This window comes from Somniosus microcephalus, chromosome 1 (assembly GCF_052327205.1).
Source record: "Somniosus microcephalus isolate GS21.2 chromosome 1, FLI_Smic_1.0, whole genome shotgun sequence".
Lineage (NCBI taxonomy): Eukaryota > Metazoa > Chordata > Chondrichthyes > Squaliformes > Somniosidae > Somniosus > Somniosus microcephalus.
In genome coordinates, this window is record NC_140987.1 from 184,159,478 (window position 1) to 184,177,374 (window position 17,897).

Sequence of the window (17,897 nt, forward strand, 5' to 3'; positions counted from 1 at the left end):
ATTCGAAGATTATGCCCCCTAGTTCTAGTCTCACCCATCAGTGGAAACACCCACCCGATCAAGCCCCCTCACAATCTTCTATGTTTCGATAAGATCGCCTCTCATTCTTCTGAACTCCAATGAGTAGAGGCCCAACCTACTCAACCTTTCCTCATACGTCAACCCCCTCATCTCCGGAATCAACCAAGTGAACCTTCTCTGAACTGCCTCGAGAGCAAGTATATCTTTTCTTAAATATGGAAATCAAAACTGCATGCAGTATTCCAGGTGTGGCCTCACCAATACCGTGTATAACTACAGCAAGACTTCCCTGTTTTTATACTCCATCCCCCTTGCAATAAAAGCCAAGATTCCATTGGCCTTCCTGATCACCTGCTGCACCTGCATACTAACGTTTTGTGTTTCATGCACCAGGACCCCCAGATCCCTTTGTACTGTAGCACTTTGCAGTTTCTCTCCATTTAGATAATAACTTGCTCTTTGATTTTTTTCTGCCAAAGTGCATAACCTCACACTTTCCAATATTATATTCCATCTGCCAAATCGCTGCCCACTCACTTAGCCTGTCTATGTCCTTTTGCAGGTTTTTTATGTCCTCCTCACTCACTGCTTTCCCTCCCATCTTTGTATCGTCGGCAAACTTGGATATGTTGCACTCGGTCCCTTCCTCCAAATTGTTAATATAGATTGTGAAGAGTTGGGGTCCCAGCACTGACCCCTACGGAACACCGCTGGTTACTGATTGCCAGCCCGAGAATGAACCATTTATCCCAACTCTTTGTTTTCTGTTAGATAGCCAATCTTCCACCCATGCCAGTATATTACCCCCAATCCCGTGATTTTTTATCTTGATCAGTAATCTTTTGTGTGGAACCTTGTCAAATGCCTTTTGGAAGTCCAAATACACTACATCCACTGGTTCCCCTTTATCCACCCTGTATGTTACATCCTCAAAGAATTCGAGCAAATTTGTCAAACATGACTTCCCCTTCATAAAACCATGCTGACTCTGTCCTATTAAATTATGTTTATCCAAACGCTCTGTTACTGTTTCCTTAATAATGGACTCCAACATTTTGCCAACCACAGATGTTAGGCTAACTAGTCTATAGTTTCCAGCTTTTTGCCTACTTCCCTTCTTAAATAAGGGTGTTACATTAGCAGTTTTCCAATCTGCCGGGACCTTTCCTGAGTCCAGGGAGTTTTGGAAAATAATCACCAATGCATCCACAATCCCTACCGCCACTTCTCTCAAGACCCTAAGATGTAGGCCATCAGGTTGAGGGGATTTATCCGCCTTAATTCCCATTATTTTACCGAGTACCATCTCCTTAGTGATTTTAATCGTGTTTAGCTCCTACCTCCCCCCCCCCCCCCCCCCGCCAACACCATTGCCCCCTGTTTGTCCAGTGTTGGGATATTTTTAGTGTCCTCTACTGTAAAGACTGATACAAAATATTTGTTCAGCGTCTTTGCCATCTCCATGTTCCCCACCACTAGTTTCCGGTCTCATCCTCTAAGGGACCAACGTTCACTTTAGCCACCCTTTTTCTTTTTATATAGCTGTAGAAACTCTTGCTATCTGTTTTTATATTTTTTGCTAGTTTACTTTCTGATGGGCCTTCAATAACCACAAAACTAGAAGTTATAGACTTAAACAAGTTGGCTTTTAATCACTAAGATCAGAGCTAACATCTCAACACGTTGACTGGTTCACAGGAATGAGTCATACAGATCCTGGGATCTTTATGTAAGAGAAGTCAGGGGCGGAGCCAAGAGCCAAGACCTGGAACCTCCCAGGTTAGTCGGGAAAGAGGAAGTGAAACTATACACAGTGGGGGAGGGTAATATACATGAGTGCAAAACGAATACAAGATCAAGACAAACAGATTTCATTACACTTTCATAATCTATCTTCCCTTTCTTAATTAATCTTTTAGTTATTGTTTGCTGGCTTTTAAATGCTTACCAATCTTCTATCCTCCCACTAGATTTGGCTACTTTATATGCCCTTGTTTTCAGTTGGATGCTATCCTTTATTACTTTACTAAGCCATGGATGGCTGTCTTTTCTTTTACTCCCCTTTTTCCTCAGTGGAATATATTTATCTTGAAAGATGTGAAATATCTCCTTGAATGTAGACCACTGCTCTTGTACCGTCTTACACTTTAATCTGTTTTCCCAGTCCACTTTAGTCAATTCTACTCTCATACCTTCATAGTCTCCTTTATTTAAGCTCAGTACGCTGGTTTGAGATCCAACTCTCACCCTCAAACTGAATTTGGAATTCAACCATATTATGGTCACTCATTCCAAGGGGATCCTTTACTAGGACATTTTTTATTAATCCTGTCTCATTACACAGGACCAGATCTAAGATTGCCTGCCCCCTGGTTGGTTCAGTTACATACTGCTCAAGGAACCCGTCCCTAATACACTCTATGAACTCTTCCTCAATGCTGCCATGCCCAATTTGATTAGTCCAGTCAATATGAAAGTTAAAATCCCCCATGATTATAGCTGTTCCCTTATTACAAGCCCCAACTATTTCCTGATTTATACTCTGACCAACAGAGTTGCAACTGTTAGGAGGCCTATAGACTACGCCCACTAGTGACTTTTCCCCTTATTATTCCTTATCTCCACCCAAACTGTTTCACTATCCTGATCCTTTGACCCAATATCATTTCTGACTATTGCAGTGATTCCATCCTTGATTAACATAGCAACCCCACCTCCCTTTCCTTCCTGTCTGTCCTTCCTAATTGTCAAATACCCTTGTATGTTTCGTTCCCAGTCATGATCATCTTGCAGCCATGTTTCCGTAATGGCCACCAGATCATACCCATGTGTAGTTATTTGTACCGTCAACTCGTCTATTTTGTTACGAATGCTGCGTGCATTCAGATAAAGAACTTCAAATATGTTTTCTGACAATTTATTCCTGCTTTTACCCCTTTTACTACTTTACCTTTATCATTATACATTCTGTCCCTTCCTGACACGCTCTGGTTTTTAATTCCCCCACTGCTACCTTGCTCTATTGCCTTCTCCACTGACATTTTTATTTTTCGCTCTCTTAAAACCTCCCCCCCACTAATTAGTTTAAAGCCCTCTCTACAGCCCTAGTTATTTGATTCGCCAGGATTCTAGTCCCAGCACTGGCCAAGTGAAGTCCGTCCCAACGGAACAGCTCTCTCCTGTCCCAGTACTGATGCCAGTGTCCCAAGAAGCAAAACCCATTTCTCCCACACCAGTCTTTGAGCCACGCATTTAACACTCTCATTTTATTTACCCTAGCCAAATTTGCACGTGGCTCAGGTAGTAATCCAGAGATTATTACCCTTGTGGTTCTGCTTTTTAATTTGGCCCCTAGCTGCTCAAACTCCCTCAGCAGAACCTCTTTCCTTGTCCTATCTATGTCGTTGGTACCAACATGGACCACGGCAACTGGATCCTCCCCCTCCCACTCCAAGTTTCTCTCCAGCCCAGAGGAGATGCCCTTAACCCTGGCACCGGGCAGGCAACACAGCCTTCGGGACTCTCGCTCTCGGCTGCAAAGAACCCTACCGATCCCCCTAACGATACTATCCCCTACCACTACAACATTTCTTTTAATTCCCCCCAATTGAATGGCCCCCCGCTCCATGGTGCTGTGGCCAGGTTGCTCATCCTCCCCGCAGTCCCCGTTCCCATCCTCACAGGGAGTAAGAGCCTCAAACCTGTTGGACAAGAGCAAGGGCTGCGGCTCCTCCAACACTACCTCCTGGATCCCCGTACCTGCCTCGCTTCTAGTCACACCATCCTGTCCCTGGCCATGGACTACATCTGCATTAATTAATCTAATTGGTGTGACTACCTCCTGAAACAGAGTCCAGGTAACTCTCCCCCTCCCTGATGTGTCTGTGTTTGAAGCTCGGACTCCAGCTCTTCAACACGGAGCCGGAATTCCTCGAGCAGCCAACACTTACTGCAAATGTGATCACCGTGAGCATCAATGGTGTCCACCAGCTCCCACATATTGCAGCAGTAACACATCACCTACTCTCCCATTCTATGTAATTAATTAAATTTATTAATATTTTTAAATACCCTCTGCCCGATTCTAGATGATGAATAGCACACCTTAGAAACTATAAACCAAAGAGTTTAAATTTAAAAAGAGAGAAATACTCACCAACCAATCACTTACCTGCTTTCTGGTGACGTCACACTTCGATTTCTTTTTACTTCTCTCCTTCCCTCTGAGATATTCATGGAGCCTCCCACTCCTGTTAGTTGTTTAATGGTCCACCACCATTCCCGACTGGATGTGGCAGGACTGTGGAGCTTTGATCTGATCCGTTGATTGTGGGATTGCTTACCTCTGTCTATAGCATGCTGCTTCCGCTTTTTATCATGCATGTAGTCCTGTGTTGCAGCTTCCCCAGGTTGGCACTGCACTTTTAGGTATGCCTGGTGCTGCTCCTGGCATGCTCTTCTACACTTCTTATTGAACCAGGGTTGGTCCCCTGGCTTGATGGTAATGGTAGAGTGAGGGATATGCTGGACTATGAGGTTACAGATTGTGGTGGAATGCAATTCTGCTGCTGCTGATGGCCCACAGCCCCTCATGGATGCCCAGTTTTGAGCTGCTAGACCGGTTCTGAATCTATCCCATTTAGCATGGTGGTAGTGCCACACAACACGCAATGACTGTGAGATGGTCACTGCTACCAATGCTGTCATGGACAGATGCATCTGCGACAGGTAGATTGGTGAGGACGAGGTCAAGTAGTTTTTTCCCTCGTGTTGGCTCTCTCCACCAGTCACAGGCCCAGATTGGCAACTATGTTCTTCAGGACTCGGCCAGCTCGGTCAGTAATGGCGCTACTGAGCCACTCTTTGTGATGGACATGAAGTCGTCCGCCCCCCCCCCCCCCAGTACATTCTGTGCCCTTGCTACTCTCTGCTTCTTCCAAGTGGTGTTCAACATGGAGGAGTACTGATTAATCAGCTGAGGGAGAGCGGTAGGTGGTAATCAGCAGGAGGTTTCCTTGCCCATGCTTGACCTGAAGCCATGAGACTTCATGGGGTCCGGAGTCAATGTTGAGGACTCCCAGGGCCACTCCTTCCCGACTGTATACCACTGTGCCACCACCCCTGGTGGGTCTGTCCTGCCGGTGGGACAGGACATACCCAGGGATGGTGATGGAGAATTTGTTTATTCATTTCCAGTGTGAGAAATGTTGATTGCTAAAGATTGTTTCTCCACTTCTGAGCCGATCTCACTCAATGGAATTTTCACATGGCATGCTTGTTCCACACTGTGGGATTAATCTGGAAGTCCCTTAGTACTAAGTCATGCTGTAAAGCTATGAAAATATCACTTAACACTACTTCATGCTGTTCTTCTTGGAAAGGTATGGGTTATAATGACCACTAAACACAGGATAGCTTGCCTGCGAATCACATCATTAGTTGTTTCCTCTGGGCCTCCTTCAGTCTTTAGCCTTTGCAAGGATCACTGCTGTAACTTACAAATTCATTCCAGAGTGCAATTGTAATAAATGCACACTTTATTTGGTGCAGCAAATTGCTGAATTTTACAGAATTTTCCGATCAGATTAGCATCCCTGTCCTTCCATCATTTGTTTTTTGCTGCGGACTTATACAGTCAGAGTGAGCGGTTTTGCCAGATTTTTGTTCCAAGCGCTCATGCTTTTTAATCTTTTGTGTTTTTTAAAAACACCTTATCTTGGAGTTTCAGGAAAACTGTTATCAGGGTTATTAGAAATGCACCAAGGGAATACTGTGGAAAGATGGGCTAGATGGACCGAGTGTTTTCTGCCCAAAACCATGTTAATATGTGGATCTCCACTCACGAAGCAAAGCCCTGGTACTAATGAATTGTGACGGTCAAACTCTTGCATGTTCTGTATTCTGATGTGACAATCACAAAGAAATACCTTTTTATGAGCACAAACATATGGGCGCGTAACCTTGAATTTAAGAGGTTAGGAATAAAGGTGGAATTTTCATAATCTCCTTTTGTCATAAAGCATACTTAATATGATCCAACTGGCTCCCCTTACTTGTTTGACCTCATATTCCAAAGGTATGAAATGATATGATTCACTTCCCAGCTCAAATCCAGCTTTGTACTGGTACCCAGCATACATATTGGTTGCAATATGTCTTTTTTGTTTATATAGTTTATCCAAATTTGCTTCTTGTAAAAAAAAATTTTTAAACTTGTTTATATGTGACACATTTGATGTGACAATGGGAACGTTTGAGTATTAAAAGGCCAATCTTTGGGCCAAATAGCCTTTACTCATCCTTCACTTGGGTTACTCATTAGAATGCAGAACATGAGTCCATGAGCAGAAGAAAAATCTGAAGGATGCTGCCATTTTTAAGACTTTTTCTGTATTTCACTGTCGTGTGCCTTACAATAATGGTTATTGGTCTTTCTCTTACAGCGACTAGATGGATCCATTAAGGGAGAGCTGAGGAAGCAAGCACTGGACCATTTCAATGCAGAAGGATCAGATGTAAGACTTAAGTTTTTTTGCATGTGTCTGCGCATGAGAGAGAGAGAGCAATTGGGTAAGAAGTAGAGATTTATCCCCTGATTAGATGGCTGTGGATTTGAGTCCCAGGACTCAATTCTGCCTATGTTGTTCAGATGAGTTTCATCTGCTCGTAGCCAGGCCGTTTGAGGGATAAATGATGTACATCATTGAGTTGCTGCATTATCTTCAAACCAGTTACAGACTGGCACTGACATTGATTGAGGGGCAAGACCATAGCTCAATTCATCCTCCATTCACTACTATGTTGTTGAACAGCGAGCAAAGAGAAAGGTGGGGGAAGTGATTCAATTTTGAAATTTCTGAACCTATCATTTTAATTCTGAAATGAGATAGAAAGGGTCGTATCAGATTTTTAAAATTCTAATTATGACTATTACAAACATTTTCCTGTCATTTTTATTCGAGATCAGAACTGTTCTGATGAAGGGTTATCCCTGAAATGTTGACCTATCTTTCTCTTTCAGATAAGAAGTGAAGTTCTGGCATTTTGTCTTTATTTCAGATTTCAGTATGATAGTGTAGTTACTGTTAGTGATTGTTGTGAGATTGCCCCAGGTCTACTTGTTTTAGTGAAATCATTGTTTCTGACCGTTTAGAGATTCTTGTATGTGCGATAGCTGATGCTGCACACTCTCTACAAAAGGAAACTCACTGCCGTAAGCTGTAGAAAAATGCCACAAGAGAGAATTTAGCTACACCAAAGGTTTGATTAAATAGTGCAAAAGTTTCAATACAGTTGATGTAGAAATATATTGAAATGCAGCAGCCCCTACCAATGTTGTCTCCGGGAGCCCATATTAAGTCTCTTAGCGTGGAAGTTGTAAACTGTGCTTGTAACCGAGGTGGTGATATTTATATGACCAGTGTAGCTAATCATTGTTCTCACGTACGTGGGAAGTGGAGTTGGTCCCACATATGTGACAAGATAACCATAAACTGTTTTCCCATAAGCGATCAACCGTTGAGAAAGTCATAACCAAAGCCACTTGTAGATACACCCACAGCAACAACAGCCCAATAACTGTCATCAAGTTTTCTATGGTGTTTGTATCATTTAACAAACAATTTTGTGTGGCGGAAGCAGTGAAACTGATTATCTTGGAATGTAAATTTTCATTTAGATTTTATGTATTGTGGCATATAAAGGCATTCACATATACTTTCCAAATATCCAGTTAAATTGTGGTAGTTCATAACAAACGGCAAAATCCTGAAATACCTCTTTTTAAATGTTCTAGTAATGGCAGAAGAAATAAGGCAATGTAAAACTTCTCTCTAAATCATAGAATGATACAGCATTGAAGGAGGCCATTCATGCCAGCTCCTTGAAAGAACTATCCAATTAGTCACACTCACCTGCCGCCTCCCCATAGCCCAGCAAACATTTCCCCTTCAAGTAGTTATCCAATTCCCCTTTGAAAGTTAGTATTGAATCTGCTTCCACCACCCTTTCAGGCAGTGCATTCCAGATCGTCATAACACGCTGCGTAAAAAAAATTCTCCTCATCTCACCTCTGGTTCTTTTACCTTAAATCTGTGTCCTCTGGCCACTGACCCTTCTGCCACTAGAAACAGTTTCTCTCTGTTTACTCTATCAAAGCCCTTCATGGCTTTGAACACCTCTATTAAATCTGCTGTTAAGAGAACAACCCCAGTATCTCTAATCACGTAACTGAAGTCTTTCATCCCTGTTACCATTCTAGTAAACCTCCTCTGCACCCTCTTCATGAAGTGTGGTGCGAGAAATGGACAGAATACTCCAGCTGGGGCCGAACCAGTGATTTATAAAGGTTTATAATGTGAATATTGTGTAAACAAATAAAAGTAAAATAATGACCACTCACTCTGCGATATATTTAGCGTTTTTGTCACTAAATCGAAAATGAAATAAATCAAATCTGCCCCAATAACCAGCAGCACCCTTTCACCACGCCCTCGCTCGCCATCCTCCAAGTGGTAATCATATGCTGTAATGACTCCTGCATGACATTCTCAGTACTGCTTCTCAAAGATGAAAGACTGTCCTACTTGATCAAACTCAACATCTAAAGCAGAATTTATTTAAATTTGTTTAAAAAAAATGAAACCCATGCATCAAATGAATATAGAGTCCTACATGGGCGGATATTGAATTGGGCATTTGTTTCACCTGCAAAACAGCCTCAGATAATACACTTGCAATTTGCTGTTATCTTCATTTATGAAATAAGCATAGTATTCAACAACTTCTATATCTTTGAGACTGTTCATAGTGAGAGATTATTAAAGTAAGCTTAATTTGTTATTTAATTGTGTTTTCGGTATTGCAGAATTCTGTAGATCTAGCATTGTCCATTTCTACATATTATTGTACATAGGGATTTGTTGAACTCTGTTTTACAATAGTAGGAAGGGAGAGAAAATTAGAATGTCTAGCTAGTTGTAGCTATTCAAACATGAGAGCATAATGTATGAATATAATTTTCACCTTTGGTTACTGGGCGAGGGGATGTTGCTGATACACTATTGAGAAGAATCTGTGTTTTAGGAACTTGTCTCTTTATGACTACAGGACTTCTGCTTTCTGCTGTCAACCAGAGCAGGAGGGTTGGGTATAAACCTGGCATCTGCAGACACTGTAGTTATTTTTGATTCAGACTGGAATCCACAGAATGATTTACAGGCACAAGCAAGAGCTCACAGAATTGGTCAGAAAAGACAGGTAACTATTTCTCTGCTACTGGTCAAAGTACAGTATTTCACTTCATGTTAATGTTTATGATCAACATTGTAGTGGGACTCGATTATAACCATATTGAAAGCAATTTGTTAACTTCTAAAAGTTCTCCATAAATATTTACACACACTTTCCTTTCACTCATTTAAAAAGTCATACTCCAAACTCAAAAATAGCTTTATGTCTAATCAAAGATGCCCCATGTTTAGAAACTTCTGTGCTTTATCTGAACTTTTCTTTCTAACCACCATCTTTGTGAATTTAAAAGTTTGATTCAAAATTCATTCGCGAGGATGTAATGGATATAATTTGTCTTTCATCAGGTTAATATATATCGGCTCGTTACAAAGGGAACAGTAGAAGAGGAGATCATTGAAAGAGCAAAGAAGAAGATGGTGCTGGATCACCTTGTTATACAGCGAATGGATACAACAGGGAAAACTGTGCTACACACTGGCTCCAATCCTACAAAGTACGTAGCTGCATTTTCCTGTGAGATATAATTTATGGTATTAGTACAAGTAGCTTTAAAAAAAAGTCATTTATTAAAGATTATTAGGAAACTCAACTAAATCTCTTGCCCTCAGTTTGCTTGTTGGTGCAATTAGGGTGTCATCATGCACTAACAACTCACTGAGAAAGGAAGAGATTTCCCATTTTTGCAGATTCTTAAAGCCCAGACATGGAGTCACTTAATACCTACTTCCTGATTTACCTCATCTTTTATTATTCAACTTTGTTGGTAACCCACAATATGGGCCTTCGCCCTGAACCTAGGTTTCCCAATATTTTAGAAAAATGGTCATAATTAATTGTTTTAATTTCTAAAAAGAAATACTTGAATTGAACACAGCATTCATGTTTAAAGCACTTCACATAATGAATTGCTTTCGGCCAAAAGTTGGGAGGCCAAAACCAGAACCAAAAGAAAATCCAAACTTCCTATAAAGAAACATCTGTATTAAGTCTGCTCTACTTGTATTTAGCTGGCCAGAAGCAACATGTCCATGTCACATTGGGAAGGGAAGGTGCAAAGTAAGAGACTCAAACCGGTTAAATTTAGGCACACTTTTGCTTATTTACTCTGTACTTGGGATTTTTAAAGAGTAGCACCTAATGTGAAAACATTTCAAAAGTAGTTAAAAGTAAATATCAGAAAGGAGTTTCTGTGGAGTTTAATATTTCTCCCCATGACTAATACACCCCTCCAGTTACCCTAATGCCACAGAGTAAGATTAACGTGCAATACTTGAGAATGAAAACTGGCGTCCACTTACTTAGCCTTCCTTGTGTTTTAATAAGGGTAGGCCAGTTTGATGAATGAAGCTATCTAGCTGGAGCTATTCATGCAAGCTGCCCAGTACACACACACATTGTGTTTGGTCAGAGGTTACGGTATTTTTTTCCACTTGGCTAACGTAGAGTGGAATCCAAAGGTCCTCTATCAGCGTATTAACAGTAAAAGGGTTGTCAGAGGAGCAGTGGGGCCAATTAGGGATCAAAATCGAGAAGTATTGCTGGAGACCGAAGGCATGGCTGAGGTACTAAATGAGTACTTTGCATCGGTGTTTGCCAATGAAGAGGACTATGCCAGAACTATGGTAAAAAAGGAGGTTGCTGGGATACTGGATAAGATCATAGTATCAAAAGGTTTAGGTTAGCTTTGGAAAAGGACAGGGAGCAATCTAGAGTAAAAATACTTAATTGGAGGAAGGCAAATTTCAGGGGGTTGAGAACAGATCTGGCCTGGGTACATTGAAATCAAAGATTGGCAGGCAAAACTATAATTGAACAATGGGCTGCCTTTAAAGAGGAGATAGTTTGGGTACAGTCAAGGTACATTCCCACTAGGGGGAAAGGTAGGGCATCTAAAACCAGAGCTCCCTGGAGGATGAAAGAGAGAGTAAGATGAAGCAGAAAAAGGAGGCGTATGATGTCCGGTTGAGAATACAAGTGAGAATCGGGCTGAATATAGAAAGTTTAGAGGGGAAGTGAAAAAGAAAATAAATGGGGCAAAGAGAGAGTATGAGAATAGATTGGCAGCTAACATAAAAGGGAATTCAAAAGTCTTCTATAGGCATATAAATAATCGGGTAGTAAGAGGAGGGGTGGGGCCGATTAGGGAGCAGAAAGGAGACCTACCCATGAAGGCAGAGGGCATGGCTGAGGTACTAAATGAGTACTTTGCATCTGTCTTCGCCAAGGAAGAAGATGCTGCCAAAATCATAGTGAAAAAGGAGGTAGTGGAGTTACTGGATGAGATTAAAAATTGATAGAGGAGGTACTAGATAGACTGTCTGAACTTAAAGTTGATAAGTCACCAGGACCAGATGGGATGCATCCTAGGATACTGAGGGAGATTAAGGAGGAAATTGCGGCGGTACTGGCCATAATCCTCCTTAGATACGGGGGTGGTGCCAGAAGACTGGAGAACTGCAAATGTTACACCCTTGTTCAAAAAAGGGTATAAAGATAAACCTAGCAACTACAGGCCAGTCAGTTTAACCTCGGTAGTGGGGAAGCTTTTGGAAATGATAATCCGAGACAAAGTTAAGTCACCTGGACAAGTGTGGCTTAATTAAGGCAAGCCAGCATGGATTTGTTAAAGGCAAATCGTGTTTAACTAACTCGATCGAGTTTTTTGATGAGTTAAACAGAGAGGGTTGATGAGGGCAATGCAGTTGACATGGTGTATATGGACTTGCAAAAGGCGTTTGATAAAGTGCCACATAATAGGCTTACCAGCAAAGTTGAAGCTCATGGAATAAAATGGACAATGGCAGCATGGATACAGAATTGGCTACGTGACAGGAAACAGAGAGTGGTAAACGGTTGTTTATCGGACTGGAGGAAGGTACACAGTGGTGTTCCCCAGGGGTCGGTACTAGGACCACTGCTTTTCTTGATATATATTAATGACTTGGACAAGGACAACTTCAAAATTTGCAGATGACACAAAACTTGGAAGTATAGTGAACGGTGAGGATAGTGATAGACTTTAAGAAGAGATAGACAGGCCGGTGAAATGGGCAGGCACGTGGCAGATGAAATTTAGTGCAGAAAAGTGCGAAGTGATGCATTGTGGTAGGAAGAACAAGGAGAGGCAAAATAAACTAAAGGGTACAATCCTAAAGGGGGTGCATGAACAGAGACCCCTAGGGGTATATGTGCACAAATCTTTAAAGGTGGCAGGACAGGTTAACAAAGCAGTTAATAAAGCATATGGGATCCTAGGCTTTATAAATAGAGGCATGGAGTACAAAAGCCAGGAAGTTATGCTAAACCTGAATAAAACTAGTTTGGCCCCAGTTGGAGTATTGTGTCCAATTCTGGACACCACATTTTAGAAAGGACGTGAAGGCTTTGGAGAGGTTCCAGGGATGAGGGATTACATTTAAGTGAATAGACTGGAGAAGTTGGGTTTGTTCTCCTTGGCGCAGAGAAGGCCAAGAGGAGATTTGATAAACGTGTTTAAAATCATAAAGGATTTAGATAAAGTAAATAAAGAGAAACTGTTTCCAATGGCTGAAGGATCAATAACAGATTTAACGTGATTGGCAAAAGAACCAGAGGCAAAATGAGGAACAACTTTTTTATGCAACGAGTGGTTAGGATTTGGAATGCACTGCCTGATAGGGTCGTGGATACAGATTCAATAGTAGCCTTCAAAGGGGAATTGGAGAAAAAATTGCAGGGATATGGGGAAAGAGCATGGGAGTGGGGCTAACTGGTTTGCTCTTTGAAAGAACTGGCGCAGACTCAGTGGGCTGAATGGCTGCCTTCTGTGCAGTATGATTCTATGATTTGCTTCGTATAGTGACAAAGAGCGTTCTTTCTAGATGGCAGTTGATTGCGTGATATTTTGGCTTTTACCATACCAGTAATGGGATTCCACAATTACTGCTGGTTGTGTAATGAAAAGAAGGAACTTGATTTTATGGAGTACTTTTGGAGTGTAGTCACTGTTGTAATGTAGACAAATGTGGCAGCCAATTTGCCTAAAGGTCCCACAAGCAGCAGTAAGTGATACTGGTTTAGAGATAAATGTTGGTCAGGGTACCCGGAGAATTCCCCATCTCTTTTGCGAATGCGATTTTTATATCCATCTGAGCAAGCAGACAACCGGAGCATAACACCCAAGAGCTTTGTAGTAACTCTTGAGAGTGTGTACAAATGGGTCACATTTCACCTTGTACTGAATAAATGTTGCAGTCTATTAGAATGTTTCCCAATGTCATGAATTGCTGATTCACTGGGGGGCGACCTTCAGCTTCTGCCCAAAACGGCTGCAAAGTCGAGGGCGTGGTCATACTGTCTGCCGAAGCCGGCATAAGGTTCGTTCCTCATTTAACTATGCTCCACAGTAATCATGAAACTCATCTCAGACTTGCATATGTATTAAAAAAAATTGTTTGTAGTGGTTGTAATGTTTCAATGCAAAGTATGATTTTACAGAATAGAATTGTCATAAACTATCCAAATAATTGTGTTTAATCAGAGCTCAGATATTATCGTTGTTACAGTGGCAGGGGAGCATTGTAGAACTAAGTGTTAAAAATCACTCTTACTGTTTTTTTAATGTATTGGTACCAGTCCGGCACAGATTCAAGCACACACTTTAGGAATAATTCCACTTAAATCAATACATTTTAATGTTGTATAATACAGTTAAGCCATCAAATTGCTCCCACCACTGCCACCCATAGAGAATCTTCAATCCAACTTGGCACAGTATGAAGATTTAATGCACCTAATATTATGTTTTACTGAAATCCTCGTGACAATATTGATACTGCCATCAGCAGTTTCTAGACATGATCCCTTTAAAAGAGTACTCTATGGTGTTCTGCTTTGGTTAAACTTTAATATTCCATTTAAAGTTTCTCTTTAATGCATAAGGATAAGGAACTTTGAAGTCTAGCTTTTTTTTGTTAAACTGAGAGTATATGCAGTGTTAGAGTAACCGCCACCATCTGGTTATTGCTCTCCGTGTGCTGATGTATTTGAGAGCAGGCTGACCATTATGTAGTTGTATCTTAACCAGTGTAAGGTGTAGCTGAAAGCTCGCCATTGCAAAAAAAAAACAATACATTTTGATCCTCATTTTCTAATGAAAAACATAATTTAAGTTGTTTCTATTTTAATATGTTTGCATTAGTAGGATGCTCACAGATTCACTGAACAAGACAGTTATTTCAGAATGTTTTTCTTTAGTGTATTTTTTTTGTTCTGTCAACCCATTGTCCTATAAAATGGTAAAATGTTTCACAAATCAAAGTTGTATATAAATAACAATGTACTGTAAATGAGTAATCATAAATATGCTAACAAAATACTGCGGATGCTGGAAATCTGAAATAACAACAGAGAATGCTGGAAAAACTCAGCAGGCCAGGCAGCATCCGTGGAGAGAGAAACAGAGTTAACGTTTCAGGTCTGGGACCCTTCATCAGAACTGGAAAAAGCTGGATATGTAACAGATATTAAGCAGGTGCAGAGACAGGGTGGCGGGGGGGAGAAATTGAAGGAACATACTGTGCTTTTGTAAAAGTGGGGGCAGGGGTTATAGTTTGAAATTGTTGAACTCAATGTTGAGGCCAGAAGGCTTTAAAGTGCCTAATCGAAAGATGAGGTGCTGTTCCTCGAGCTTACGTTGAGCTACATTGGAACAATGTAATAGGCCGAGGACAGAGAGATCAGAGTGGGAGTGGAGCGGTGAATTAAAGTGACAGGCGACCAGAAGCTCAGGGTCACCCTTACGGACTGAACGGAGGTGTTCCGCAAAGCGGTCACCCAATCTGCGTTTGGTCTCCCCAATGTAGAGGAGACCGCATCGTGAGCAGCGAATACAGTATATTAAATTGCAAGAAGTACAAGTAAATCTCTGTTTCACCTGGAAGGGGTGTTTGGGGCCCTGGACAGTGGGAAGGGAGGAGGTAAAAGGGCATGTGTTGCATCTCCTGCGCTTGCACGGGAAGGTGCCAGGTGAAGGAGAAGGGCTGTTGGGGGTGATTGAGGAGTGGACCAGGATGTCGCGGAGGGAGCGGTCCCTTCGGAATGCTGAAAGGGGAGGTGAGGGGAAGATGCGTTTGGTGGTGGGATCATGTTGGAGGTGGTGGAAATGGCAGAGGATGATCCGTTGAATGTGGAGGCTGGTGGGATGAAAGGTGAGGCCAAGGGGAACCCTATCATGGTTCTGGGAGGGAGGGGAAGGGTGAGAGCAGAAGTGTGGGAAGTGGAACGGACACGGTCAAGGGTCATGTCAACCACAGTAGAGGGGAATCCCCGGTTGAGGAAAAAGGAAGACCTGTCTGACGCACTGGTATGGAAGGCATCGCCAGAACAGATGCGACGGAGACACTGGGAGAATGGAATAGAGTCCTTGCAGGAAGCCGGGTGGGAGGGAGTGTAGTCCAGGTAGCTGTGGGAGTCTGGGCTTGTAGTGGATGTTTGTCGAAAGCCAATCGCCAGAAATGGAGACGGAGAAGTCAAGGAAGGGAAGAGAAGAGTCTGAGACGGACCATGTGAGGGAAGAGTGGAAATTGGAAATAAAGTGAATGAACTTATCAAGTTCAGGGCGAGAGCAGGAGACGGCACCGATACAGTCATCGATGTACCGAAAAAAGAGGTGAGGGAGGGGACCTGAATAGGACTGGAACAAAGAATGTTTCACATATCCCATGAAAAGGCAGGCACAGCTAGGGCCCATGCAGGTTCCCTATAGCAACACCTTTAATTTGGAGGAAGTGAGTGGAGTCAGGAGAAGTTGTTCAATGTGAGAACAAGTTCAGCCAGGCGGCGGAGGGTGGTGGTGGATGTGGACTGGTTGGGCCTCTGTTCAAGGAAGAAGCGGAGCGCTCTCAGGCCATCCTGGTGGGGGATGGAGGTGTAGAGGGATTGGACGCCCAGAGTGAAAAGGAGACGGTTGGGGCCAGGAAACTGGAAACTGTTAAAGTGACGGAGGGCGTCGGAAGAGTCGCGAATGTAGGTGGGAAGAGACTGGACAAGGAGAAAAAATAGAGTTGAGATAGGAAGAGATAAGTTCCGTGGGGCAAGAACAGGTTGAAACGATGGGTCTACCAGGGCAGTCCTGTTTGTGGATCTTGGGAAGGAGGTAGAAGCGGGCTGTGCGGGGTTGGGGGACTGAGGTTGGCGGCCATGGAGGGAAGATCTCCAGAGGAGATGAGGTCAGTGACAGTCTTGGAAACAATGGCCTGATAAATATGCGTCCACTGGATTCCTTCATTTTACATGGGTGAAGACACCATCTTTGTATATGCAGCGAAAAACTTGTAGGAATCATTACACCTGTAGCTGTGGGATTCAAGAAGTAGCATTTTATCTGGCTTTTCTCTTCTAATTTCAGTTCTACTCCTTTTAATAAAGAAGAACTGGCAGCTATCCTGAAGTTTGGAGCTGAGGAACTTTTCAAAGAACCAGAAGGAGAGGAACAAGAACCACAGGTAGCGAAACCATTAGGGTGACCTTTTGTACACTCGCATAATAATGCTTTTCTGAAATTTACATTTTTTTAAAAATTCATTAATCAAACTGCTGGAATTGCTCCTTCACTCATGGTATGTTCACTGGTTGGTTGTCATTTCTGTGTCTGCCTTACAAATTTCGGGTCTATCCTCGTCACTCTTGAGTTAGCATTACTGATCTCTCCTGTAAGCAGCTCCGAGTTGCTTGAGATCAAGTTTATGTTTGCTGCCCAATTCGTTAGTCCTTCGACATCACAGAAGACAGCCAAAATATCATATATTCTGCAGTGAGTTCTTTGATGACTGATGAGACCGATTTTTGCTTGGAATGAGTGTCGTCAGAATGAACAGTGGATCCCGGATGCACCAGGTTGGGGGTCTTGATTTTTCAGGCAAGACTTCCACAGCTGGAATTTACAATCGGCATCAGCATTGCGGCAGGTCTCACAGTAAGAGGTGCCTTCATGGACAGTTTTTCGCCATGCTTTCTTATCTTGAGCAAGTTGTTCCTACTTGGGAACAGGTCTTGTTGCACTGTTTCAAAGTCACTTTTAAACCAGTCTTTGTATCTCTTTTGCCAAGGACCATGGGATCGCTTCCCAGTTGTCAGTGCACCGTAAAAGATCGGGATTCGTTCATCAGACATTCGCACCACATGACGTGACCAGCATAACCGTGCCTTCATGATCAGAGCATCTATGCTTGGCATACAAGCTTTGTTTAAGAACATCGCTGTCAGGGATCTTAGCTTGCCATCTGATCTTCATTACTCATCTCAGGCAGCTTAGTTGAGTGATGCAGTTTCTTAATGTGGCGTGGATACGTTGGCTGAGTTTCACAGGCATAAAGCTGGGTCATCAGAACGACAGCCCTGTAGACTTGAGCTTTATCTGCAGGCTGATGCTTCTCTTGTTTCAGAGCCGCTCACGTAGTTTGTCAAAGCAAAGCTGGCTTTGGCAATTCTGCAGGATGCTTCCATATTGATATGAACGTCTTTAGACAGAGAGCTACCCAGGTAGGTAAATCTGACCATATCCTGAAGCATGTGATCACCAATAGTGATGATAGGTGGAGTGTAATCCTTGCCTGTGGCTGGTTGGAAGAGTACCAGCATCTTTT

General features: G+C 42.4%; 1 protein-coding gene across 3 annotated transcripts in view; it reads left to right on the forward strand.

Moving 5' to 3' along the window:
* The window catches only part of chd1 (chromodomain helicase DNA binding protein 1), a 198,448-nt gene that overhangs the window by 149,646 nt on the left and 30,905 nt on the right, over positions 1–17,897 (forward strand). For all 3 annotated transcript variants that reach the window (XM_085987895.1, XM_085987904.1, XM_085987912.1), the window contains 4 exons: positions 6,465–6,536; positions 9,130–9,279; positions 9,618–9,766; positions 16,661–16,757. In XM_085987895.1, the coding sequence (XP_085844021.1) occupies positions 6,465–6,536; positions 9,130–9,279; positions 9,618–9,766; positions 16,661–16,757 (468 nt within the window). The remainder of the gene's footprint in view (positions 1–6,464; positions 6,537–9,129; positions 9,280–9,617; positions 9,767–16,660; positions 16,758–17,897) is intronic.